Below are 27,750 nucleotides of genomic sequence, written 5' to 3' on the forward strand. Positions count from 1 at the left end.
TACAAAGGGTCCAAACTCCTAAACTTTTAAATTAATTCTCTAGAGGGGGCCATCGTAGATAGGAACTGCTTGAGATAGCCTAAGAACTGAGGTAGTATAATTATACTCTCAGTGTCAAACTTTAATGAAAGATATTTCTTCTTTAAGTAAAGACAAAGTATATTTGGTACTGTTTATGAATATACTTATTTTACTCACTATTCAACCCCTAATTTCTATAAATCCTTTGATTTTTTTTTTTAAACCACAAAATAGCTTAATAATCAATTATTTAAAACTATATTTGGGAAAGGATTACAGACCTTTTCCAGTTTGTATGCTTGGTGTTAATGGGATTATTAGAACTATTCAGTGAGGACATGGCCACTTGACTTAACGTACTTCCGTGTCTTTGTTAGGCAGCTAGCTGATAGGTTAGTTTGGACTTGGCATTCAGGATGGAATACTTCTTCCGTTATGTGATCTCTCTCTCTCTTTCTCTCTCTCTCTCTTTCCTTCTTTCTCTCTTTTTTCCTTTCTCCCCTCCTTCCCTCCCTCTCTCCCTCTCTCCCAAGGCAGTACTGTTTGCTAGATCAATTAAGCAAGTGCTGAAGAATTGATTTAAACAGTGTGGCAATTGTTATTAGAGATGCTTCTTAAAACTTCGCCCTGTCGCTAGGAATCAACTCTGAGGAGCTAAGGAGGGGCCTGCTGAGGATGCTCCCAAGATGAAGAAGAAAATGCTTTTGAAAGGCCCACAGGAGAACTGAATGAAAAGTAAAACATGCAAGACTGTGAAGTTTCTGATTTTGAAAGACCAATGAGTAATGTGAGATTAAAAACAGCAAACAGATCTCATTTTCTTAATATATAGGTCTGTAAGCACAGGTTTTTAATAATGATTTTAATAATGATTTTTATTGCTTTTACCTTGTAAGGACAGCAAGGCAGGTAATTGTTTTAGGGTCTGAGAATTAGAGTGCTATTGTTTGGAATGTGCGTTGAGACTAGTTTTCACAACCTTTATACATAGCTTTATGTGCTAGCTTTTTTTTCCCAGTGTAAAATGAATCTTAATATGCCCTGCAATTAGTGACAAATAAGAAACTTTGTAATTAAGTGATGATCTATTTATTTAAGAGCCTTCAAAGGTTGTAAAAGATTATACTTGGCTGTACGTCCAGGATGAATGTTGTGAAATAATGGCCCTCAGTTCCCCTTTTATAATAAATCTCAGCTGTGTGTTCAGCGCAAGGGCTCAGTGCCAAAGAGAACAGGTTCAACTTGTCTGTGAGGATTTGCACTGGCAAATCATACAACTGCTTTGTGGAGGTCATAGTGGAGGTCACAGGCATGTACAACCGAATAAAAGTGGGTTTAAAAACACTGTTGAACCCAGTGTTGCTTGCTGTTTAAGAGTCTGTGCTAACTTCAGGCATTAAAAGCACAGCTAGATCATAAAAGTAAACACTGAGTACAGGTCTGTCTGTTTCCAAATGAATTCGAAGTAACTTCATCAGCGCCGTGTACTAGACCTTTTTAAAGTTCTTCAGAGTCATTTTATCGTAAGTTCCCCGTGCAGAAAAGTTATTTTATTTGGTAGTTCTGAATGCGTTTAGTGGGGTCGCATATACTCGTGGAAGAACCAAGTGTGCAGGGGTGGGAGGTTTTTACTGGAAGAGGGGGGGAATGTGGATGAGTTCCAATGCAAGGCCAGATGTCGTGAGAAGGTGGGAAGGTTTATGTCTTCACTAAGTTCTAGGTTTCCTGATCTTAATATGATCAGTGGGGTTAGAATTTAACAACAGCAGCAAAGAAAACACCATATTATATTACTATGTAACTCTTTGCCCCAAACATCTTAGGTTTATTCGTTTGTCTATCATATCATATTCTGTTGTCTATCTGTCTGTCTGTCTGTCTATCTATCTATCTATCTATCTATCTATCTTCCCAGTTTTTAGAAGAGGCAATTTTGAAACAGCCCATGGAGAGATGGTGAGAGCCAGGAAAGGAAGATGTGGGTTTAATATAAGGAATTCCAGAAAACTGTAGAGGGAAATAAGTAGATGAAGAACTTAGGTGAGCTGTGTTTTGCCTAAAGTTATATCTGATTACTTTTTCTTGTTTTGATGACTCTGTTTATTTTCAGTGGTGATTATAACAGAGCAACTGGCAGCCGTTGCTGTTGGTGGGAGATTAAATGGTAATCTGTAGAATGTGTTTCAGCAAAGGCAGCTGATTGGCGACAGCACCTGTCCTAGCAACTGGTCACATGTCAGTACTGAAACAGCGTTAAAATACTAAGCTGTAACATTTAGAAGCACTTGAAAGTTAGGGTTTTTTCATTGCTCGTTAGGTTACTTTTTTACTAAGTATACCTCTCTTCACTTCAGTTTTTTTTTTTTATAATAAAAGGAAGACTATAGCATAAAACTAGGTTTTATCCTCCTTGATTTAAAACAAACAAAACCTAAAGCCAACTGTGTGACAGTCTAGATGCTTCCATGTTTGTGGGACCAGCATGCAAGCTGAGTGATACATCTGCTTTCAGATGAAAACCCGGAAGCACCGTGACTCTTTTGTGTTGCTTCTGTAATCATAGAGTACATGCGGAGCTCTGTGAGGGCTGTGAATGCAGCTGACCAGCTTAGCTACCTAGATGGTGCTTTATCTCAGCATTGCTAACAGTTATCCTTTTTAGTTGAACCAGTCTTTCTGACCACATTTGAATGTGTATACAATTTGTAGTGGTCAACAAGAAAGCCATCAGTTTATATATTATTTGAAAATGAGATTGTTTTCGCTTATTGTACGAAGAAAACTGAACATGTAAGATATATTATATATATATATATATATATATCTTAGCGTTTCTGTCTCAGTACAGATGTAGTTTGCCTAAGTCTAAATGCTTTTTCAGAAATGGATTGTAAATATTTTCTACAAATGACATTTTAGAAAACTAATGTAGCTTTCATTTAAAAAGAACTTATATATTAATACATAAATAAGCACCTTATACTTTATGGTTTATGTCAATAAATCCATATTGTTGCATATTAATTTGTTCCTACTGATAAATACTTGAAAGTAATGTTAGTTCTAATGATGCACGCTAAGTTATAGCTGCACAGTGCCTACCATTTGCTAAATATTTAATAAATGAATTAAAATATTCCTGTAATAGGTAAGTGCTTAGTGTCTCTGGCAGTGAAGGGGTTAAAACCTGGGTAGGGGGTCTGGAGAGATGCTTTAGCAGTTAAGAGCACTAGCTTTTCTTGCAGAGGACCTGGCTTCAGTTCTCATCACCTACATGGTGGCTTGTAACAAATGCCTTTAATTCCAGCGCTCGGGAGACAGAGGCAGGCAGATCTCGAGTTTGAGGCCAGCCTGGTCAGAGTGATTTCTATGACTGCCAGGGTTACACCAAGAAACCCTGCCCCTCCTTCCTCCCCCTCAAAAAAAGATTTATCTGTGTACTGCAGTTCAATAAGATCCAACACCCTTTCTTGGACTCAGTGGCCACTAGACATGCACACAATGCTCATTAAAAAAATAAAATAAAAAAATCTTGCCAGGCAGTAGTGATGCACACCTTTAATCCAGCACTTGAGAGGCAAAGGCTAGTGGCTATCTGTGAGTTCAAGGCCAACCTGGTCTACAAAGCAAGTTCTAGGACAGCCACAACTACACCGAGAAACCCAATCTAGAAGAACCAAAACCAACCAACCAGCCAACCAACCAAACAAAAAACCTATAAAAAGAAAAAAATCCCCAAGCTTGTGTAGGGATATTAGTCATTTGTCTTGTTGTTGTGATATAATACCCAACAAAAGAAGTTGTACAGTAGTTATTCATTCTGTAGTTCAAAGACCTTAAATAGAACCAAGAGATTTGTCATGCATTATTTGGGAGGATGAGGTAGAGTATTGAAGGGGCCATTATAAGAACACCTGTTCATTCTTGAAATAAACATTCCTAATATGTACCAAGCATAGTACCAGGCATAGAACATGTATGACTCAATCTTTATAGCTTTTTATTTTGTTTTCACTAAAATTTGTTTTTGTTTTGTTTACAGAATAGTGACACATTTAGATAACTACATAAATCAATTTTATATTTATTACAATCAGAAATGTAGATATATGTACAAGTTGTCATTATCATTGGTTACCTACTAGTTCACTTTTGGTGGCAAGATAACAATTCTTTTTTGAAAATCACTCTTACAGGAACTAGCAGCAAATCATCTAAAATGTTGTATGCCCAAAAAGCTGATTTTGAAATTTCTAGCAGATACTGTGAGTTTTCTGTTGTTGGTTTGTTTGTTTTGTTTTTGTTTTGGGGGCTTTGTTGTTGTTGTTTAACATTTAACACAGTCTTTTTAAGGAAACAGGTTTTTGTCTCACTAGCTAGTCTCCCTTGATGTTTTTCTTTTCTGGTCTTTTTATAGAAACAGACATGATTTGCTGGACGCTATGTCCTCCTGGCAACAAATTATAGTCCAGCCGTAAGACAAGCATCAGAGAAAGAATCAGTTCTTTCAATGCTTTGTTGTTTGTCAGTGCCCAAGGAAAAATAAACCTAAAACAACAAAAAGAGTAAATCAATTTCGTGGGTCCTGTCCTTTGCTCCCTCTCTCCGTCCTTCCTTTTCCCCTTTTCCCCTTGGTAGCCCTGAACTCCATAGTGAGCAGTTTCACTCTCCTCTTCCTATCCCACTTCCCGAATACTCAGATTACAGGTAGGTGCCATCTAACCTTTCAATTCTACATAAGCTACTTTTTATTTTTGAAACTTTTTTTTTTGCAGTAGTTTATATTGGTATATTCCAATAAATGTCTAAAAGTTGAGTTGATATTATTAGAGTATTTGACCACTAAGTGATGAGTTTTGAGAGTGGATGTTGCAGATGGGATTTGATTGACAAAATTATTCTTTTATAATTAACAGATTGTGAGGATTCAGAGCCAATTTGCTAGAAACAGTTTTACAGTCTTGTCTTGGCCAAGAAAGAATATACTATAACTTTTTAGGATCATTTGATTGCTAACAATGAACAAGAATATTAAGTCAGCTAGATGTTAGGAATTTTTGATGGTTTGAGACATATTTTCAAAATATGATCATTTGCTGATGAACTGCCTTAGTGCATACAGGATGAGAGCTCCTTTCTTACTTTGCTAAAATGTTTTTAGAAGAAAACATTTTGGTTTCGTGGCTAATATACTTTAAAAGATAAAGGGTCATAAAGGCTGATTCTAGGAATAAGTCATCATTAGAATATTTAATAAGTAACTAACATTTTTGAAGTTATAGTCTACCCATTCTAAAACTTTTGTCTTATTTGATGATTTTAGTGAAGAAGTACAGAAATGAGTGCTTGTTTTTTTCTCTTTGGGTGATTTTCTTTCTTTCTTTCTTTCTTTCTTTCTTTCTTTCTTTCTTTCTTTCATACATGGGAACCAAACATATTAAATTGGATATTAAACTACATATTTTTATGATACATGAACAGGCAGAGGCTTGTTTCTGCTTCCTGATCATTAATTCCTAACAGGCTACCTTGGTGTGCCAGTCTTCCCCAACCCAATAGTAGATAACAAAAGTGAGACTTAGAGTTTACCTCAACTCATTCAACTCTAGAGGCATAGGTCTATAGTTACTAGATGCCTGCCCTTCATTTGTCCTTTGACAGTTACTATAAATTTTGAAAAACAATGAGAAAAAGTAATTTCTGTATGCCTGTAAGGGATGGAGATGAATTGTTCTGACCATGATAGGATGTTTTAGCAGGAAGTTATTACCGTGCAGCTGTTACAGTGATGACAGGCTGACATCAGCCTAGAGTGACCGGAACAGCAAAGTACAGAAATTACTTTGCTTGTTCCTAAAATAAATTCAAAATACCTGAACTACCACAGAAATGTAACTCTAAACAAGCTGCTTATAGACTGTGCCAGGCATATTCTTTTGGTTTGCTTGCCTCTTAAAACATTAAAAAATTTATACCAACTCATATATGCATATATACATGCTCACATGTTTAATTTATTAGGACACTTACCAGAATAGAAACACTACAGAAAATCTTATTTGATTTTTCCCAGAGGCTTTCTGTAGATCCTGTCTCTGGAAGTAGCCTCAAAATTGAGGAGACTCATTGCCCAGAGAGCAAAATGTTTTGGATCCCAGTTTCAATAACAGAGCTGCATTCTGTGCAGTTTGATAAATTTACCATTGTAAGAGAAGCAAGCTTTTGGAACCCTCCATTGCTCTTGTTCTTTCCGGAGTTATTTAAATAACCCTAAAAAATGCAAGTATAGACAAGTTCCTTATACTATGATTTACTGAAATAAAAACTCTGCAAGGCAGAAGCTGAATTGTATATCTACCTACACACATACATGATATGCGTGTATGTGATGTCCATGAATGGTTTTATGTGGCCGTGTGTCCATGTATGCAAGTGTGTTGAAAGGTCTTCAGTTGCTGTCAAGCACCTTCCTTGATTAATTTATCCCACGTGTTAGTCAAGGCTCTCAGTTGACCACGAGTTCACTGTTGTGACTAGTCTGCAGAGCCAGCTTCCTCCAGGCATTTCCTGCCTCTGTTCTGCACATGCTGGAATACGTGTGGGCCACCTGACTCACCTTGCATTCGTATGGGTGCTGGGGATCCAAACTCTGGGCCTAACGCTTGCATACTTGGCTTTTAAGCTGGAGAACTGGATGGTGTATGCAGGCAAATAGGAAGAAATTATATTGTTGAGTGTATGGTTTGTGGCCATCTATCCATCTCTTCCAAGGGGAGTGATTAAACACCCCCTCAAGGTTGTGTGGTTTTCGGTGGCTCTTCTCACTGAATTTTTTTCTGAAAAGCCTTATTTTTTATGATATGGCAACAGTAACAAAAATGGAAAGGGTCTCAGTTTTGTGCTTCTTTTTGAAAGCCAAAAAATGTACTTGAATTACTCAATGTTTTTTAAAAACATTTTTGTGATTTTATTAATTTTAAAATTATGTCTAACTACATACATGCATATGTATGTAGATTTTGCAGGTGCTCTCAGAGGTCAGAGAAGTTACTAGGCAGTTGTGAGCCTTCCAGTGTAGGTGCTGGGAACCAAATCCGGGCCCTCTGTAAGAACAGTATGCTTTTAATCTTGAGCCATCTGTTTCATTCCTTAATTTTCAAACCCCCAGTCCACTCTTTCTCTGCTTCCCTTTAGAAAAAGGTAGGCTTCCCAAGCTCCCCTGGATATCAGTCAAACATGGTAATATCAAGTTGCAATAAGACTAGGCACCTCCTCTTCTATTTAAGCTGAATGAGGTGACCCTGTGGGAGGAAAAGGGTCTCAAAAGCAGGCAAAAGAGTCAGAAACAGCCCTTATTCCCACTCTTAGTAGTCCCACAAGAAAACCAAACTACACAACCAAAACATATGCAGAGGGCCTCGGTTTTACCCATGCAGGCTACTCGATTGTCAGTTTAGTCTCTGTGAGCCACAATGAACCCAGGTTAGTTGATTCTGTGTGGTTTTCTTGTGGTGTCCTTGACTCCTCTGGCTCCTATAATCCTTCCTCCCCCTCTTCTGAGGTTTTCTCGGGCTCTTCCTAATGTTTGTCTGTGGGTCTCTGCATCTGTTTCCATCACATGCTGAATGAAGCCTCCCTGATAATGATTATGTCAGGCTTTTCTATGTATATAGTATAGTGTAATATCATTAAGAATCATTTTGTTGATGTTTTTTTGTTGTTGATTTGTTTCTGTTTTGTTCTTTTTTTTTTTTTTTTTTTTAACCAATCTTGTTTGGTTTTATCCTAGGTCTCTGGGCTATTCAGCTTCTGGTTCCTGACCCTTCAGGCAGTGTCAGGGGTGGGCTTCCTTTCATGGCATGGGTCTCAAGCTGGACCAGTCATTGGTTGGCCGGTGCCACAAGAAGTGACCCTAAAAATTCTACCAGGGAATTCCTACCGTTGATAAACACCTTCAGCAAAGTGGCTGGGTACAAGATAAAATTTAAAAAAATCAGTAGTCCTCCTGCTTACAAACAATAAACAAGTTGAGAAGGAAATTAGGGAAACAGCATGTTTCACAATAGCCACAAATATAAAATTTCTTGGGGTAATTTTAACCAAGCAAGTAAAAGACCTGTATGACAAGAACTTCAAGTCTTTGAAGAAAGTAATTGGAGAAGATATCAGAAGATGGAAAGATCTCCCATGCTCAACCATCAGTAGGGTTAACATAGTAAAAATGGCCATCTTACCAAAAAGCAATCTACAGATTCAATGCAGTCCCCATCAAAATCACAACACAATCCTTTATAGACCTTGAAAGAATAATTCTCAACTTGAAGTGGAAAAACAAAATCCCAGGATAGCTAAAATAATCCTGTACAATAAAAGAACTTTTCTGGAGGTAACCAGTCCCTAATTTCAAGCTATAGTAATTAAAACTGCATGGTACTGGCATAAAAACTGACATGTTGATCAGTGAAATTGAATTGAAGACCCAGACATAAATTCATATACCTATGGACACCTGATTTTTTACTAAAACAAAACAAAAGACAAACCAGAATTATACAATGGAAAAAGGAAAGCATATTCAAGAAATTGTGCTGGTCTAACTGGATGTCTGCATGTAGAAGAATGCAAATAGATCCGTATTTATTACCCTGGCAAAAACTCAAAGGCATCAAAGGCCTCAGGATAAAACCAAACACACTGAACTTTATAGAAGAGAAAGTGAGGGATAGCATTACTTTTTAAAAAAATTACATTTTATTGTGTGTATATGTATGTACATATGTATGTGTATTTAGGTATGTATGTGTTTGATTGAGGGTTTCCACAGAGGCCAGAAGAGGACAGTGGATCACATTGAGCTAGAGTTACAGGCTGTTGTCAGCTGCTTGGTATGGCTCATGATAACTAAGCTCGGGCTTTTGGCATTCTTAGCCTTGGAACCACCTCTCCGAGTCCCATTGGTATTTTTAAGACTTGGGAATCAACCCCACTCTTAATACATCATCTCCTCTTTTAATCTCATTTATTCTTGGTTTTGTTCATTACTTTGAATCTGAAGATAGCATAGTTTCTCTTGGTTTTATTTTATTTTCCTGGCTGTCTTTACTGAACACTCCTACCTGGATTTTAAAGTAGAAATACTAAATTGATTTGACTGCTTTAAACTCTTAAAAGATACAGCTTTCTTGTGTTATAACTTATTTAAATTTAAAATCATTTAAATTTTATGATTTAATGATTTTTAGTTTACAGAATGTCACAACAATTTATGCAAGTCAAATTGAGGGTATTTTCATTACTTTAAGAAGGTAACTTAAACTCGTTTGGAGTCACAGCACATCCAGTGCTCCTACCCTGTATCAATTACTAATGTGTATTTTGTTGCTATCTAGACATTTTATATATATAAAAGTATTATAATATCCTGCCCTGCAGTTCATCCATGTTGTAGTACTTATCAAAACTTCATTCCTTAATGTTCCTCAATATTCCTCTGCATATTTTATGGTGACTACACTACACTCTGCTTATGTTCATTGTCTGGGCATTGGGGAACTAGATAGTTAGTTCAGTGGTAAAGAGAATTTATTGCTCTTCCAGAGGACCAGAGTTTGGGTCCCAGCATCCCAGGCTGCTGTTCACAATCACCTGAAACTCCAGCTCCAGGGGATCTGATACGCTCTTCTGAACTCCATGGGCATCTGTGTTCACATGTGTTCACAGACACAAACATAACACATAATTAGTAGGTACAAATAAATCTTAAACAATATGAAGCTTAAAAAGAATGACATTGAATTTTTTATGGGGTTTTCACATTTAATCCCAGCACTTGGATCTCAGAGTTCAAGCCCAGCCTGGTCTACAGAGTAAGTTCCAGGATAGCCAGAACTATACAAAGAAACTCTGTCTTAAAAAAAAAAACAAACCAGAAAGAGAGAGTGAGAAAAACAAATGATAAAAAAGAAAAAGCAATTTTGCTGGAAATTAAATTGAATATGTTAGGTTGCTTTTGGTAAGATAGCCATTTTGACAATATTGATGCCCCCATCCATGATCATGGTAGGTCTTTTAATTCTCTACAGTCTTCTTCAATTTCCTTCTTCAGTGTTTTATAGTTTTCATTGTAGAAGTCTTATTTCATTTTGTTTTTAGATCTATTTTTTGAAACAACTGTGAAGTTATTTTTCTGATTTTCCTCTCGACATGTTATTGGTATATAGAAAGGCTACTGATTTTTATATGTTAATTTTATATCCTGCCACTTTAACATGCTTATAGGTTTTCTGGTCTCATCTTCAGGATCTTTTATGTATAAAGTTATATCTGTAAACATGGATACTTTATCTTGTTTCTTTCCTATTTTTGTATCTTTTTTTTCCTTGTTTAGCTGCTCTAGCCAGGTTTCCAAGCATGATACTGAGTAATCGTGGAAAAAGTGTACACCCTTGACTTGTTCCTGATTTTAGCAGAAATGTCTTCACTTTTTCCTTTTTTTTTTTTTGTTGTTGTTTTTTTGAGGACCAGGCTGGCCTTAAACTCACAGAGATTCATCTGCCTCTGACTCCCTGAGTGTTGGGATTACATGTGTGTGCCACAGTGCCTGGTTCATTTTTTCCCACTTTTAAAATAATGTTGGCTATAGGTTTGTTATATACAGCCTTTATTATGTTGAGATGTATTCCCTATGTTTTTGTTTTGTTTTGTTTTGTTTTGTTTTTTCTTTAGAACTTTTATCATGAAAGAATGATGGATTCTCTCAAAATACTTGCCTGTGTCTATTGAGATAATACTGTGATTTCTATTCTGGAGTCCACTCTGTGTTGTTATTTATTTGTATATGCTGAACCATCCCTGTGTCTATGAGATGAAACCAACTTGAAGTGTTTTTAGTTGGGTTTGCAGGCACTTAATTGATAATAATTTTGCATGTATGTCCTCACCAGGAGACAAAGGAGATTCACTGGGAGATTGATCTATATAGTTTTGAAAAAATGTTCTGTCTTTATTTGGTTTTGGTATTTGTAATGTTTTTTTTTATTTTTTTATTTTTTAATTTTTTTTATTATTTTTTTTATTTTCAGGCATGCACACACCTTTAATAATCCTAGCACTCTGGAGGCACAGGGAGGTTGATCTCTATGAGAAGACGTTTGTATTACTTACTTGTCTTGGTATGACAAAAACCTGGCAAAAGCAATTGTAGGAAGGATGGATTTATTTTGGCTCCTGGGGTTTGAGGCTGATGGCAGAGGAGTCGGCAGCGGGAGCTTGAGGTGGCTGGTCACATCGGTTCTGTAGTCAGAAGCAGAGAGCAGTGAACACTGGGGCTGAGTCTGCTTTCTCCTTATTCAGACTTGACTGTAGCCTATAGAGAGATGTTGCCTACTCTTAGAGGGCTCTTCACACCCCAGTGAACCTAGTCTAGAGTCCTTCACAGGACTTGCCCAGGGGCTTTTCTCTGGGTCATTCTAGAACAGGTCAAGTTAACAGTGGTAATTAGTATTGCATAAAGAGGGAGTCAAGTTAACAATAGTAATTAGTTTTGACCAGCTAAAACACCACGGAGGGAAAATTGGGTGAAAGAGAGACCTGTAGTGACAGGGATGGGCAGTGAGGGAGGTTTTCCTAAAGGTTGAATGAAAAAGAGGAAAAGAATTGAATTCCAGTAACTTTTAACAGTCTCATCTCTGAGGAGGCTGAGATATGGTGAGCCTGCAGTTAAGGCCGGTGTGTGTTCTTTGGGAAAGCCTATCAAAAGGAAAGGATAGGGAGAAAGGGGACAGGGAGAGGAAGGGAGGAAGGGAAGAAGAAAGGGGGAGGGGAGGGAATGAGAACAGGACAGGGTAGAGCTGGCCTGCTAACCTGACGTTGGGCATTAAATAAAGGTATAAATACGACAGGGAGAGTGGGAGCTGGATGGGGTGTCTTATCTGTTGACTGGGTATAGCCTCAGTTCTTGTTCCTGATGCCCAGATATTTGTTACACCTTGGGTGGTCCTATAAAAGATCAGGTTTGTACATACCTGTTCTGTTAGTGAGCAGTACTCTGAGGGTTGGGTCATAGATACTGGATACAGTTCTGTGTCACCCTCATGGGTTTAGTTGTGAATATTGACCCCATTTCTGGGCAGACCTTCACAGTACTGAGCATTGCTTAGAGCCCAAGTCTGCGTTCCTTTGTAGATTGTCTCTGGCCAGGGCTCTACCAGGCCAGCCAGTGCGTAGCTCTGTGCAAGATGTACGGGTAATCCTGCCAGCCAGATTTCAGTATTTGGTCTCATGATATTTGGAATTTCTGGAGAGTATAATTCACTGAGAATCTGGGGTCACCAAGATGCCTCCTCAGGAGGGACCTTTCCATAATGGCCTCTTGTCTATCCTCTGGTTGAAAGGTGAGAGAAGAGGGTTCCTCCACTTCTCCCTTTGCTGTTACCTTCTCCCTCCCTCCTTCTCTCTCTCCCTCTTTCTCCCCTTTTTCTTCAAAACAGCTGTAACTATATTAGAGGTCTTTAGGGAAACAGAACCTATAGTAATACACATGAAAAGGCTATTTATTAGACTGGCGTACATAATGAAGTCTGAATAGTACCACAATGGCTGTCTTCATACTGGAGAAGCTGAAAATCCATGGGTGGTTAGTCGACCAGGGTGTGTGCCCGACAGTCCCAGTCTGGTGCCGAAGGTATAGGGTGTTCCTTGGCAGCCACTGGTCTTTTGTCCACATTAAAAGTCAGAAGAAGCTGGGTTTTGCTGTTGAAGGATGGTAACAGCAGTGGGAACAGTAGCACCAGGTGATGGACTCAGGAACTGGGTAGGTGGACTCAAGTACTACAGGGTGGATACACTCTGAAACAGCGTGATTGCTGTGGAGAAGTGGGTGGGCAGGCTCTAGAATGGGTGATAGACTTGAGGACTGGGTGGGTGAATTCAGGAAATGGGTGAGTGGACTTGGAAATGGGCTAGATGGACTCCCTAGGGAGATAAGAAGACTGGCAAAAAGCGAAAGCTCCCCCCTCAGATCTCCTTACTTATGTGCAGTGCCACCAGCATTTAGGGTATGTCTTTCCACTCTAGCTAACCCTAGCGGAAACCCCTCATGAGTGTGTTCAGAGCTTTTCTTCTTAGTGGAATTTTAGATCCAGTCAAGCTGCCGCCAAGGTTAAGCATCTATGCGTTTGGAGCATCCACTAAGGTGCTGGCATCGTGTGAGCTCTCCAGTGATGCAGCTTCCTTTCACCAGCACTCTTTCCTTCTTGCTTGGTGGGTGCAGAGATGTGCTTAAGTCCTGGTGGCTTCTGAATACCGTTTCAGCTGCAGCTAGTGTCAGTGCCTCCTTTGGATTGTCTGTCACTGAAATCTATACTGTACCCTATGATACCCAGCCAAGTGTACTTTATTGTAACATATGACTGGTGCATCATATGGTGGAACTTCCTTAATCTGAACTGTTTCCTGATAATTTAGAGTATATCACACTACTGCTGTAGGAATTTCACTGGAACTGTTTTGTATTTAGATATTTTCTTGTTGCACTTGTGTTGTGAGTGTGTCTCTGTCAGTGTGTGGGAATGTGCACGTGAGTGCAATGCCTCCAGAGATCAGGAGAGGGGGTTGGATCCTCTGAAGCTGGGGTTACAGGTAGTTGTGAGCTGCACAGCATGGGTGCTGGGAGCTGAACTTGGGTCCTCTACAAGAGCAGCAAGTGAGCTTCACTGGTGAGCCATCTCGCCAGCCCCTGATGGCTATTCTTTTTAACATGAGAAATTTATTTCATCTTTAAAATTACTACAAATAGCACTATGAAAATATTACTAAATGTATTTCCTCATTTCTCTTACAGGGTCAGCAGATTTCATTAGCACCGATCCAGAAGCTTGAAGAGGCTCTTTATGAATACCAACCCCTGCAGATAGAGACCTGTGGACCTCAGGTTCCTGAGCTGGAGATGTTAGGAAGGCTTGGGTGAGCATCAGAAGCGCTTTCTGCAATGAGGGGCTGCTGTGCAGAGCTGTGCTGTTACTGTTATTTCATTGATGTTTTAACATTCTTAGGATTTTACTTTGCAGAACTTAATTCCGTTTCTTAAAAGTAAGTAATGCTTAATACTAAATTAAGTTTTATTCAGTACATTGACTTTTCAGTGGTTCTTGAGATTAGGACAGGAATGCAGCAGTTCTCTTTTTGAGACTGTCTTTGGCAGACATTTGAAGTAGCTGCTTTAGCTTACTACTTGCTTCTTTGAATCCGGGATTAATTGCCTTAATAAATAATACATCCGCAAAAATATGAATTCAGTACCTTCTCATAAAAAAATGGTAGATTTAATCACTGTCATCTATCTCTATTGAGACTAGATATATAAGAACTGAGCCATGAAACATTTTTTTAGTAGGTATAATGTAGGGCTGGACAGTGGCTCAGCAGTCGTGGTATATGTTTCTTTTTGGGAAATGAATTTGAGATTGGGTTTTGTGAATCCTAAAGATAGTTCATCATGGGAACAAGTGAAGTATGTATGCACTTGGAATGTCCACACACAGAGGAAATCTTTTTTTGGTTTGTTCTTTCAATATAAACTATTGAATAGAAGATTGATTCAGAAATTGCATTTCTCTTTCTTTCTTTCCATAAGACGGGGTTTCTCTGTGTATCCCTGGCTGTCCTGGATTCACTCTGTGGATCATGCTGGCCTTGAAGTCACAGAGATCTGCCTGCCTCTGCCTCTTGAATGCTGGGATTAAAGGCATGCGCCACCACTGCCTATACTCCGAAATTTTATTTCTTAACAAAGAAAGTAATGTGAAAGAAAAATAATGCATACAATGAGGACAAGTAATTAAAAATAAAGACTACAGCAACAAAAGCTAAATAGGAAACATATAATAAATCCTACATCTATTTTCAAATTAAAACCGATACCCTGAAGATGATGAGGCTCCAAGGTAGACCTAAATAAGAGTGGTATATTATTTAATTATCCAGTGTTGGGTAGCTCTTAAGGATAGGTCAGATTTAGTTCTGTGTTCTCTTAAAGTCCTATAGCCTCCCAATATAAAGTCAGCAAAATGGGAGAATCAGAAACTCTCCTCGAGGGCTGGAGAGATGGCTCAGAGGTTAAGAGCACTGGTTGCTTTTTGAAAGGTCCTGAGTTCAATTCCCAACAACCACACGGTGGCTCACAGCCATCTGGGATGAGATCTGGTGTCCTCTTCCAACATGCAGGTAGAACATTGTATACATATATAAAAATGTTAAAAAAAAAAAAGGAAAAGAAAAGAAAATTTCTCCCCCTAGGGAGCAAATTCATTAAATAGTTACCCTGTGTGCTAACAGTTAAAGCATGAGAATATAAGATATGCACACATTGTGTGTGTATGTGTAGCTGCAGTACATGTTTTTACGTGTGTGTGTGGGTGTGTGTGTGTGTGTGTGTGTGGGTGTGGGTGGGTGTGTGGATGCCAGAGGCCTGCCTTGGGGGTTATTCTTCAGGAGCCATCCACTTTGTCTTTTGAGGCAGGGTACTGCAGTGGGTACTGGGCCTCACTGACTAGGCTCAGCTGAGTCCCCTCCCCAGTGGGATCACTAGTAGGTGCCACCACACCTGGACTTTTACACGGGTTCGAATGATTCTCCTCAGATCCCCATGCACTTTTCTCACTGAGAAATTATCCTTCTAAGTCTCAAGAATATGATATTTTATGGCATAGAACAGTTACGTATAACTCAGATGTTGGTTTAGAAAACCTTTGGCTGAATTGCCAACAGCCAGAACTATCATTTTAATCTTTTCTTAGAGTCTTTAATGCCGGTAAAGATTAAGTATTTAAAACAGTGCCTCTTCTATTAAGAGTTTTACCTTTTATAATAAATTTGTTATAAAAGCTACATTTATGAGATCATGGGACTGATCGTAAATAATAGCAGTGCCTTATTGGTTTATTACATGAAAAATTAAATGTTTTGGGTTCAAAAATATTTAGAGAGAAACAGAGACAGAGACAGGTACTGTGTACCATGGTGGCCCTGGAGGTCAGGGTGTCAGTTCTTCTCTTCTGTCACATGGGTTTGAATCCAGTTCACCAGCATTGGCACAGGCACCTTTATCCTCCACGCCATCAGTGGCCTCAAAGCAGCAGTAAAAGGACAGGAAGGAGAAGAAAGTTTGCTGTTGTTACATTTGCAGCATCTGTACAGCAAAACAAGAATATCAACCAGTACCAGAGAAAACAGTGGGTTCATAAGAATCTAAATAGGGCAAGGAAGATGGCTCAGCAGTTAAAGAGTTTGCTTCGTGAGCATGAAGTCTAGAGTTAGGACTTCCAGAACCACATAAATGCAGGTGGGTGTGGTAACCTATCTGTCATTCCAGTCTCAGCAGGCAGAGATGAAGGATCCTTGAGCAAACGGGTGAATGGGACCAGCCATATTGGCAAGCTCTGGAGTTCATTGAGAGACCTGCCTCATTGAATAAGGTGGAAGAATGCTAGTGGATGATTTTTGACATCAAATTTGACCTTCACATGTATGTTCACCCACATGCAAACATTGACATAGATACACATGTATACATCCCATGTGTCCTCCATGTGCATGAAAATGGGGAAATAAACAAAGTTCGGAATTAAAGGTAGGAAAAGAAAAATAATAGGAAATAGAAAATAACCTGACAGTAGGTATAATCTTAATGATATGTGGGCTGGAGAGATGGCAGGACAGTGAAGAACACGTGTTGCCCTTGCAGAGGGCCCGGTTAGGTTCCTTAACCTGTGTTGGATTGTGAGCCACCTGCCTGTAGATCTGGTGTCTCTAGGCACTGAACACAAATGGCACATGTACATTCACACTCAGGTGTATACACACATGCTCGAGAAACTAAGAAAACTAAACTGTGCACTGTGGTGACCACTGGTCCTGTTCTTCTGAGCACTTAAAATGTGCCCTAGTGTAACTAAGGACCTCAGCTTGAAATGATGAATTTCAGTAAATGTTAAAAGTTTTGAGTTTGTTAGCAGGTTGATGGTAGTACACGCCTTTAATCCCAGCACTCAGGAGGCAGAGGCAGGTAGATCTCTGAGTTCAAGGCCAGCCTGGTCTGCAAAGTGAATTCCAGGACAGCCAGGGATGCACAGAGAAACCCTATCTCAAAAAACAAAACCAAAAAAGTTTGAGTTTGTTTAATCTGCATTTTATTTTTTTAATTTTGCAATGACCCCAACTATTATCTATTCAAATATTTCTTCTTCCTTATTTTTTGTTTTTATCCTACACCTTTGATTTCATATGTTAAATCCTTTAAATGACTTTTTTTTTTTTTTTTTTAAGGTGAGGTAACATTATGGCTATCTGAACAAATTTATTGGACAACTTAGTGTTATTAAGTAGTTCCATATTGTTGCGCAACAAACCATCTATATTGCCTATCTCAAACTTTTTATTTCACAAACCTGAATCTGTATTAAACATGACACCCTAATCTCCCCTCCTTCTCAGTGCCTTTTGTCTCCAAGATCTGACAACTCTAAGTACCTCATAAAATGGAATCCTGTAGAATCTGTCTTTAGTGGGTGTTTTAAGCTATCATGTCCTCACATGTCTGTCCTGTTGAAGTGTGTAACATGCCTTTTCAGGTTAAATAATGGCACGTCGTATGTATATATACCACCTTTATCCTTCTATTCATCTCTGTGGACATTTGAGGGGCGTCTATCTCTTGGTTATTAAGAATAGTGTTGTTGTGAATCTGGCTGTTCTAATAGGGTATGCATGGATAGGGCCCCTGCTTTTATTGCTTTTAGATACACATCCAAAGGAAGGTTACAGGGCCATTTAATAGTTCTGCTTTAGCGTTTCTACAATGACCCTCCACACTGTTCTCCACCAAAGCTGAGCTGTTTGCCCTAAGTAGGAACAGAGTACCAGTGATCCATTTTTTTTTCTTATTCCTGCAAACACTTTCTGTTTAAGTGATAACTGTGCTACTGCCTGTAGATGGGCACTCATTGTAGTTGCAGTGGGTGTCTCAGTATTCAGCGGCCATGTATATCTTCTTTTAAAAACACTGTATTGTTGTTATTGTGTGCACACACGTGGAGGGCAACGCTGAGTAGCTGGCTGCCTTTTTCTCTCTGCGGCCCTGCTTTAAATCCATATTGTCAGGCTTGGAGGCAGTGCCCTTACCAGCTGATGCCCTTGCCATCTCACACACTTTACGTTTATGTTCATTGAGTATATTTTTGCATGTGTAAGTATTCTTGCAGAGTATTTAAGAAATTAATAGCAAATGTTCTTTATATTTTCTAGCTAGGTGTTTAAAGTAATATTTAGGAAAGGGAGAATCTCAGTTCTTACATTTGATTGAAGTAGATTAGTTCAGGTTTCTTTCGGTGAGATAATGAATAGTAGTCTAGAGTGCCGTAAAGCGCTATCTCTTAAAAATATGATCTTATTTAACAGCTTCCTTAAAGTGCAATTTACGTACACCTGCTTTCTACATACAATTCCATGAGTTTTGACAAATGCATATGCACAGCAACTACCACAGTCACAAGAGTGACTGTGTTATGCGCTGTCACTCTGATTGCTTTTTCCTAGAAAAAAAAAATTCTAGGACACTAAACTATTGCTTATATTTTAAAGTCTGGCAAGGGAGAAATGACATGTTATGTACTATTTTGGTCAAGGGCTTTACCTGTTGGTAGTAAGATGTGACTTGCTCAATAGCAGACAACAATGTTTAAGTGTAGTTTTATGCTGTAGAACTACAGTAGTAGTTTTACAGAGTCATTGGGAACATTATCAACTCAAGAAATATAGGTAAGCACAAACATCACAAATTACACTCTTTGTATGTAAATATTATACTTGGTTGTAGTTAAAGTATTTTTAAGCTAGCTTGGGCTCTCTCTTGTTTAACTTACTTGTATCTGTTTTTGTTGGTATTTGAATTAGAAGTCAGTTCACACATCGGCATGAACCTTTGTGCTTTAGCTGCTCGTGTGGCTGTAGTCTGGTACGCTTTAAGTCTCTTTTTATGCAATCATGGAAAAATATGTTTCTGCTTGGAGCAGTTGTCAAACAAGCGTCTTTCATCAACAGTCAGACACAGGGCAGCTGAATGAAGCTGTTTAGTCTAGAGCAAATGCTCACGAGACTGCAAGGGTCACTGAGGAAATGTAATTATGCAGTCTGTCCCAGAATCATAGTTTTGTAGTTAAGATTGGAGCAATATTAAATCATAATGCTAATTAAAATATGTAATGAGATATATTCTAAAATTAATCTCAGAAAAGCAGCTTCAAATATAATAAGTTATTATAGTGATATATAGTTGTTGTTTTTTTTAATAGGGCTCCAAAGGAGCAAGTTCAATTTACTGTTGGAATTTGGTTATTTATTCTTCTCAAATCCTATAAAATTTGTTAGACCCTGTAGATGCTTTTTAAGATTGTCTCCATTGGAAAATGAAAGTTTTTAGTGTTTTTTGAAAAGCAGTGAATTTTTTAATAGTAACTTTGTTATGTTATTCATTTGCTTATCACTCAGCAGGTCTTTATGATGTATTTATTGTAGGACAGTTACCCATAGGTGCCAAGAAACTATCACTGAACAAAACAGAAGAAAATGCCGCTTAATATTCTGGCCTAGAGCAGACAGTACAAATACATTATCATATCTGTTAGTAGATAGTCTAGCCGGAGTTGTCTAGTGACAGAGACCAAACAGAATTCTAGATAGTATTTAAGATTGGATCTGTTTTGGGAATTGGCTCATGAGAGTGGGCACCATGAGCTGCTGTTTGCAAGCAGAACAGGAGTGTTGGTGGTAGAATTCACTGACTCTCCAGAACTGGGAACAATGGCAGTTGATGATGTGATTCCTGGTGTGAAGCCGAAAACCTGAGAATGAGCAAGTTGGGTGGTAGTGGAGGGGTATAGGGGTCTTAAAAAGTCCTGTATCTCAAGACTTGAGAACCCGGAGTTCTGAAGTCTGAAGATAGAAGGTAAATGTCTTAGCCCCAACATAGTATGAACTTGTCCTTCTTTTCCCTTTTTTGTTTTTCTTGTTAGTATGGCTCTTATTTGAGCTGGATATTGGGTGGGGATGAATCTTTTCTATTCAGACTGCTGATTCAAATGCTTATTTCTTCTGGAAACACTAGTATAGACTTCTCCTGGAAGGGAAAGGAAAAACACCAATAAAATGGTAAAATGTGTGTTGTATGACCACCAGGGCTTGCTTTTCATTGTGAAATATTTCAGAGTGGGAGAGGATTCTGTTTCTGCATTACTGTATATTGATGTTATTTTAGATGACATTTCAAAACCTATTACTGTTCTGATCCTAAACATAATCCTCTTTCCCTGTCTCTTCTTCTGTCTGTCTCCTCAGACCCACATCTCTGGACAGGTTCTCAGTGTATATTCCAAGCTGACTTCCAGTTCAGAATCCTTCTGCCTCTGCCTCCTGGATGCTCCTATCACAGGCAGGCAACAGCACACTGAGCTTTTGCCTGTACTTCCGAAACTGCCATTTCCTTAGGAAGGCTTAGTTTTTGAAGGCTTTATCATTCATTTGCTTAAAGATGTTAAAGCTTGGTGGTGACTCTGTTCTTTTCTTGACTTTGAAAGTGTTTTTGGTTTGTTACATATAGTTTAGCCAATCACATTCTAAGATTCAACTTATACAGTACTGAGATATTTTAAAATGATCTACTGAGGATTTTTTTTTATCATTAATCCTTTCACATTGTGTATCTATTTTTGTTGTTTATTTTATTTTATTTTATTTTATTTTATTTTATTTTATTTTATTGAGACAAAAGTGCTATATAATCTAGACTGGCCTCCAACTCTCTGTGTAGACAGGGATGACCTTGAACTTCTTGATCCTCCTGCTTCTAACTTCCAAGTGATGTAATTACAGACTTGAGTCACCATCTCATTTTATGTTTGGGGGATCAAACTCAAAAAAGAGTGCTATGCATGCTAGGCATGTACTGTGACCAACTGGACCTGATTCCCCAGCCCACATCCATTTTTAAAAGGGAGTAAGATAGAAGGTAAACGTGTGAAGAATATTATACCTACTTAGTAAATGTACTTTTTATGAAATTTATTTTAGTTGTATATATGCAGATGTGTGTATGTGTGTGCATGCCATACCCACTTACAGTAGATTTTCATGTAAAATAAATTTTTACTTGGGGTATGAGCAGTTTGAGAAGTGCAGATTTAAACACGAAGCATAGAACAGAATTTGTTGCATGGTTGTTTTTAGGTTTAGTGACCTTACTTTTGAGGTCTAAGGAAGACTCCATATGAGCATAGGTGAGCGTGGTCTCCAGCAAACAGAGAAGGCCTTTCTGTCATAAAGTAGACATTACAGTTCTCCATGGAATGCCCATTTTAATAGGAAAAATAGTTTTCCCGACCATATAGGTCCAATGAATACCCTTTTTTTTTAAAGTTGTTTTATGAATAAATGAATAGTGAAAGACAGTTTTTGCCAGATAAATTAATAGGGATTTAAATAGCACATCTAGATTGTTATTCTTTATGTCCTTATTGGTTATATGTATAACCAGAGTTGACAATATCCTTTGACTACAGCCAAAACTGGTTGATAGTCACACATGAACATGAACATTGCATTCTGTATAGGTGAAATCCAGATTTCAAGTATATCTCTATTGATTTTGAGGTTTTTATTGTACCTGGCTCTTCTTGCATTTCTGTGTCAAAGTGTGGTATGGAGCTAAAATTCTAAATATATAAATAATAATGTCTAGCTTTTACTGTTACATCTTACTCTTTTTGTGATACCAAAATTTGGTACTTTGTAAAATATAAATGGCTTTTAATATGACTTCCATCTCTTGTTCTATAATTTTAAGAGACTAAGTTGTAGGCTTATGAATTTCAGTGAAAAGGATTCATCCAGTTAATTGTTCATTCATATATGTAATTTTAAAAAGATTTATTTATTTATTTTATGTATAAAAACACTGTTTTCATGCATAGCAGAAGAGGCAATCAGATTCCATTAGAGATGGTTGAAAGCCACCATGTGGTTGTTGGGAATTGAAGTCAGGAACTCTGGAAGAACAGCCAGTGCTCTTAACTGTCCAGCCATCTCTCCAGCCCCTTATATATGTAATTTTTTATTTCAGAAGTCTGTATGAATACATCCTTGCCTATCGCATCTGGAAATAGTATCAAGTTCATTATGGTAACCAAGTACCATAAAAAGTGGAAGAATGCTGATATACATTCCTTTATAGGGTGGATGATTTACCTGTCTTGTCCCTAACTTTTGTGAAATAAAATCCATCCTGTTTAATGACTACTCAAGGCATAGATTATGCAGAGAGAGGGTAGACGGTTTGAATGGATGACATTTTCTTTTTGTTCTTACTGAAAACTAGAATCTATTGATTGCAGATTAGCATATGGGATCTGTTCGGGGGTGGGAGAAATGCTCTAAACTTGAATTGTCATGGATGCAGTTTATAAATTCGCCAAAAATCACTGAATTGTACGCTTGAAAATATATTAGCAACTAAAAGGTAGAGGCAGAGAGAGGTGAATCTCTGTGAGTTCCACTCTAGCCTGGTCTATGTAGCAATTTCCAGGCCAGCCAAGGCTACATAGTGAGACCCTGTGTCAGTATCCTTCCCAACACCTGGTATTAGTGGGCTAGGTTGGGCCAAGTGAAGTCTAAGCTGCCCAAGTATGAGGTTTGGTCCCCAGTACCCATGCCAAAAGCTAAGCATGGCTGTATGCATCTGTAACTCTGCCGCAAGGGTAGAGGGTGGAGAAAGGTGGATTTTAGAGGCTCACTGGGCAGTCACTCTAGCCAAGCGGTGAGGTTGAGGTTGGGGTTTACTTTGACCTTTTCTTTATTTTTTTATTTTTATTTTTTATTAATTACATTTTATTCATTTTGTATCCCCCCATAAGCCCTTCCCTCCTCTCCTCCCGATCCCACCCTCCTTCCCCTTTCTGCATGCATGCCCCTCCCCAAGTCCACTGATAGGGGAGGTTCTCCTCTCCTTTCTGATCTTAGTCTATCAGTTCTCATCAAAAGTGGCTGCATTGTCCTCTTCTGTGGCCTGGTAAGGCTGCTCCCCCTCAGGGGGAGGTGATCAAAGAGCAGGCCAATCAGATTATGTTAGAGGCAGTCCCTGTTCCCATCACTAGGTAACCCACTTGGACACTGAACTGCCATGGGCTACATCTGTGAAGGGGTTCTAGGTTATCTCCATGAATAGTCCTTGGTTGGAGTATGAGTCTCTGGGAAGTTCCCTGTGTTCAAATTTTCTTGTTCTGTTGCTCTCCTTGTAGAGTTCCTGTCCTCTCCAGCTCCTACTATTTCCCACTTCTTACATAAAATTCCATTCACTCTGCCCGACAGTTAGCCATCAGGCTCAGCATCTGCTTTACTAGTCTGCAGGGCAGAGGCTTTCAGAGGCCCTCTGTGGTAGGTTCCTAGTTTGTTTCCTGTTTTCTTCTTCTGGCTTTCAGAGGCCCTCTGTAGCAGGTTCCTAGGTTGTTTCCTGTTTTCTTCTTCTTCTGATGTCCATCCTCTTTGCCTTTCAGGATGGGGATTGAACATTTTAGTTTGGGTCCTCTCTCTTGCTTAGTTGCTTTAGATGCACAGACTTTAGTGGGTTTGTCCAATGTTGTATGTCTATATGAGTGAGTATATACCATGTGTGTCTTTTTGCTTCTGGGACAACTCACTCAGGATGATCCTTTCCAGGTCCCACCATTTACCTGCAAATTTCATGATTTCCTTATTTTTCATTGCTGAGTAATATTCCATTGTATAGATGTACCACAATTTCTGCATCCATTCTTCAGTTGAGGGGCATCTGGGTTGTTTCCAGCTTCTGGCTATTACAAATAAAGCTGCTACAAACATGGTTGAGCAAATGTCCTTTTTGTGTTCGTGAGCCTCTTTTGGATATATGCCTAGGAGTGGTATGGCTGGATCTTGAGGAAGTGCTATTCCTAGTTGTCTGAGAAAGTGCCAGATTGATTTCCAGAGTGGTTGTACAAGTTTACATTCCCACCAGCAGTGGAGAAGGGTTCCCCTTTCTCCACAACCTCTCCAGCATGTGTTGTCACTTGAGTTTTTGATCTTGGCCATTCTCATGGGTGTAAGGTGAAATCTCAGGGTTGTTTTGATTTGCATTTCCCTAATGGCTAATGAGGTGACCTTTTCTTATAAAGTAAGGTAGAGACAGTTTCTTGTGTGTGCTTTTATTTGGTGGCAGTTCGGTAGGTTTTTTTGGTTTTGTTTTTGCTTATTTTTTTGAGGGGGAGGGTGTTCTATTTTGTTTGCTTGGTTTTAGGAATATTTGAGAAATACTTCAGTGGTGCAGAATCAAAGTTAACAAGCTCCATTTGTGTGTCAGGAAATGCTGTAATAACTTCATTGATATGAAGTCATTAAACATCACATCTATCCTAAGGGAGGGAGACTCACTCTGTAGCTACAGAAACTAAACATATATTCTAGCATTCTATTATAACACAAAATAGGTTTTGTGTTTTATACAGCTTTGGGTTGAAGTGTTAAGCAGTAAAGCTACCTCACGCAGAGCAATACTTTGTATGATATAAATAACTTGTTAAAACAACTGAATGAATAAAATGTGTGTGTGTGTCTCTCTGTTTATCTCTATTATCTATCTTTAATGTAAGCTCTTATATATAAATATTAATTGAATTTAAGCTTAAAGCTGTTGTGATTTTTATTACCCCAATGACTTAAAACAGTGTATTGTGACATCAAAATACTGATTGGTACCTTTTTGTAAAGTTGTATATATACACTGATATGTTGAGGTAAAGATTCCATCATCCTGAAAAGACAATGAGGTGGAGAACGGTGGAGGAAGGCTCCTCATGTTGATCTCTGGTGTCCACAAACACATGTGCAGTTGAATACATCCATGAACATTTGCACAGGCATGCATGTAACACACACACACAGTTGGTATCTGGCTGCACCTTTAGCTTGAGAAGATTCACCTGGCTATGTTTGATTGGTTGACTTACATGATTACCTTTATCCTCCTAACTGTAGCTGAGCAGATTACCCTGGCCTGTTTATGGTTTATCTAGCAATAGTAAACAGTGCTCCTTTGTCATCCTTCTTCCTTACCATTATGAACTGAGAACAAAATTCTGAATTAAGTGTATTTTCTGAAAGCTTAAAAGAGACTTTGATGATAATGTGCTATCATCTTAGGTGCAGTAATTTGGGTAATAATTTTTTCAGGAAATGGAGAATTGGTATAATTGTTGTGATTTTTTTTAACTGTTGTATCATCCTTTAAGTGATTTCATAATATTTGATCCTTTCTGTTTTGGCTTTTGTTTTTATTTTTTTGCAAAATGAAAAATAGTTGAAGTAATTTCTAAGACGATAAAAATACATTTCAGTCTACAGTAAAAGTAAGATCATCAGGACCCCATAATGTTTCTTTATGTAAATGAAAGGATCCACTGGACCTACATGTCAATTTAAGATAGAATGAATTTCATTTTATTTGAAACAGCTTTGAATAGCTTTACATAACATAACATATATCTTTATCCACATGATTAAAGGGTAGGGTTTGCTGAGCTTTTGTAAGCATAATCAAGGTAACAAATGTGTCTGTGGGCTCCTAAAGTTTCCTGCTGTCACTTGTGATATTTCCTTCTAACCTCTCAATTCCCTACAAGGAAACCCGATAATATGCTTTTTGAAGTATGCATCCTTTTATAGCTTTTGGTGTTTTATATAAGTGAAATAATAGTAGATACATTTGCTTTTGTCTTACTTATTTGGGTCAGTATAGTATACTTACTTTGACAGTCACCTATGCTGTAGTACATACTGGTGATTACTTACTTTGTTATTGCAAAGCGGCATGCCATTGTTAGTATATGCCACAGTTTGGCTTCTTACCTGCTGACCGGTATTTGAGTTGTTTCCAAATTCTCTGCAGTGCTGGACTTTTAAACAGATCTGATAGGGACACTCCTATCAGAATGTGAGGATTTGCTCTCTTTGATTGAATACCTAGGAATAGAAGATTGTGTCCCTTATGGGTATTTATTTAAATTTTTAAGAAACTCACAGCTGTTTTCCAAAAGGGTTACATCATTTTATATTCACCCTCTCCTTTTGAGTCTCTGAGGTTCAGTTACCTCATTTGTCAGTACTTGATATAGTTAATCTTTACAAAATCTTAGCTTTTCAAATAGATGGGTGATAGTACTATATTTAACAGTGTGTTTCTCTAATGATTAGTGATACTGAGAATATAGTCACACTGTTTGCTGCTTTTTTTTTCTTTTTCTTTTTTTTTCTCTGATGAAGTGTTAGCTCAAATCTTTTATTCATTTTGTTGTTGGGTGTTTTTGTTTGTTTCTTTGACTGGGTCTAAAGCAATTTTTTTTTTTTTTTTGGTGTATTCTAGAGGTAAGATGCCTGATATGATTGACAAACATACCTTCTCATTGTGTGGCTTATGCTTTCAGTGCTCAAGTGTTCTTTGGAAGAGTGTAAATTTTAATTTCTATTGAGTCTATTTTACCTAGTTTAATTTTCCCTTTTATGGCTTATATCTATGAAAATTTCCCTTGAATCGAAGTCAAAATTAGTTTCTACATGTTTTCTTTTAGACACTTTATTGTTGACTTGGGTGTAATGTCACTCAGTCTGTGATCCCGTTGCAATTCATTTCTTTATGTGGTGAGAGTTATTCTTCGCTGTTTTTCAGTGACATAGCATATTGAGCAGTTTTGTATGGTTTGTTGAAGACAGCCTCTTCTCCACTAAAGCACATCTGTGCCTTAATGAAAAGTGAGCTGACGTACCGTGTATACTTCTGACACGGTGCTTTGTTTGCTGATGGTGCTGGAATTATGGTGTCCTGGCTACTTTGGTATTATAGTAACTCAGAATATGGGCATCTGTCCTTTAGTTTATTTTTGAGGGGAGGATGGTTGGATTTTGTTTTTTATATTTTGCTATTTCAGCTTCTTCATATATGCAAATTCTAGGATTAGCATCTACATTTCTACAAAAAAAGGTCTGCTAGAACTAAAAAAAAAAAAAATCAAAATGACAACAACAAACAAACACAGGCTTTTATAGGTGTGGTGGGTCATGCCAGTTACTCCAGGAGGCAGAGACAGAAGGAATTAGTGCATAGTGAGTTTGAGTTAGAGGCTAGCTATGGTCAGAAAAGGAGACCCTGTCTCTGTCCACCTCCCCAGAGTGATAGAACATCTTCAGATTTATAAAAGAATTGCTAATATAGAGAACATACTGTATCACCTCATCACATAATCCACATCATTTCCCTACCAACAGCTAACATTAGTATGGTATATTTGTTAGAATTAACCAGGATTGATTTAGTCTTGTTAACTAAAACTTCTACTTCCGTTCCTTTCTACTTCCTATCTCAAGAAAAAAAAATATACACACACTATATATGTATGCACATACATGCACACAGATATATATGTGAGTGTGTATGTGTGTGTATATATATATATGTCCTGTTGCATTTGTGTCACCTTTGATCACCAGGCAGAGGAGTTGTTGGATTTCTCTGCTGTTAAGTTATTCTTAACCTGCTTTGCCCAAGCTTCAGGAGTTGGGGGTTAATCTCCAATTTCTTGGTCGTGCAGTGTCTATTCAAATTACTTGGACTTCTGCACT

General features: G+C 38.1%; 1 protein-coding gene across 1 annotated transcript in view; it reads left to right on the forward strand.

Moving 5' to 3' along the window:
- The window catches only part of Mnat1 (MNAT1 component of CDK activating kinase), a 154,854-nt gene that overhangs the window by 83,971 nt on the left and 43,133 nt on the right, over nt 1-27,750 (forward strand). The window contains exon 7 of the mRNA XM_021647256.2: nt 13,862-13,983. Coding sequence (XP_021502931.1) covers nt 13,862-13,983 — 122 coding nt within the window. The remainder of the gene's footprint in view (nt 1-13,861; nt 13,984-27,750) is intronic.

The sequence above is a fragment of the Meriones unguiculatus genome, chromosome 7 (assembly GCF_030254825.1).
Source record: "Meriones unguiculatus strain TT.TT164.6M chromosome 7, Bangor_MerUng_6.1, whole genome shotgun sequence".
NCBI lineage: Eukaryota > Metazoa > Chordata > Mammalia > Rodentia > Muridae > Meriones > Meriones unguiculatus.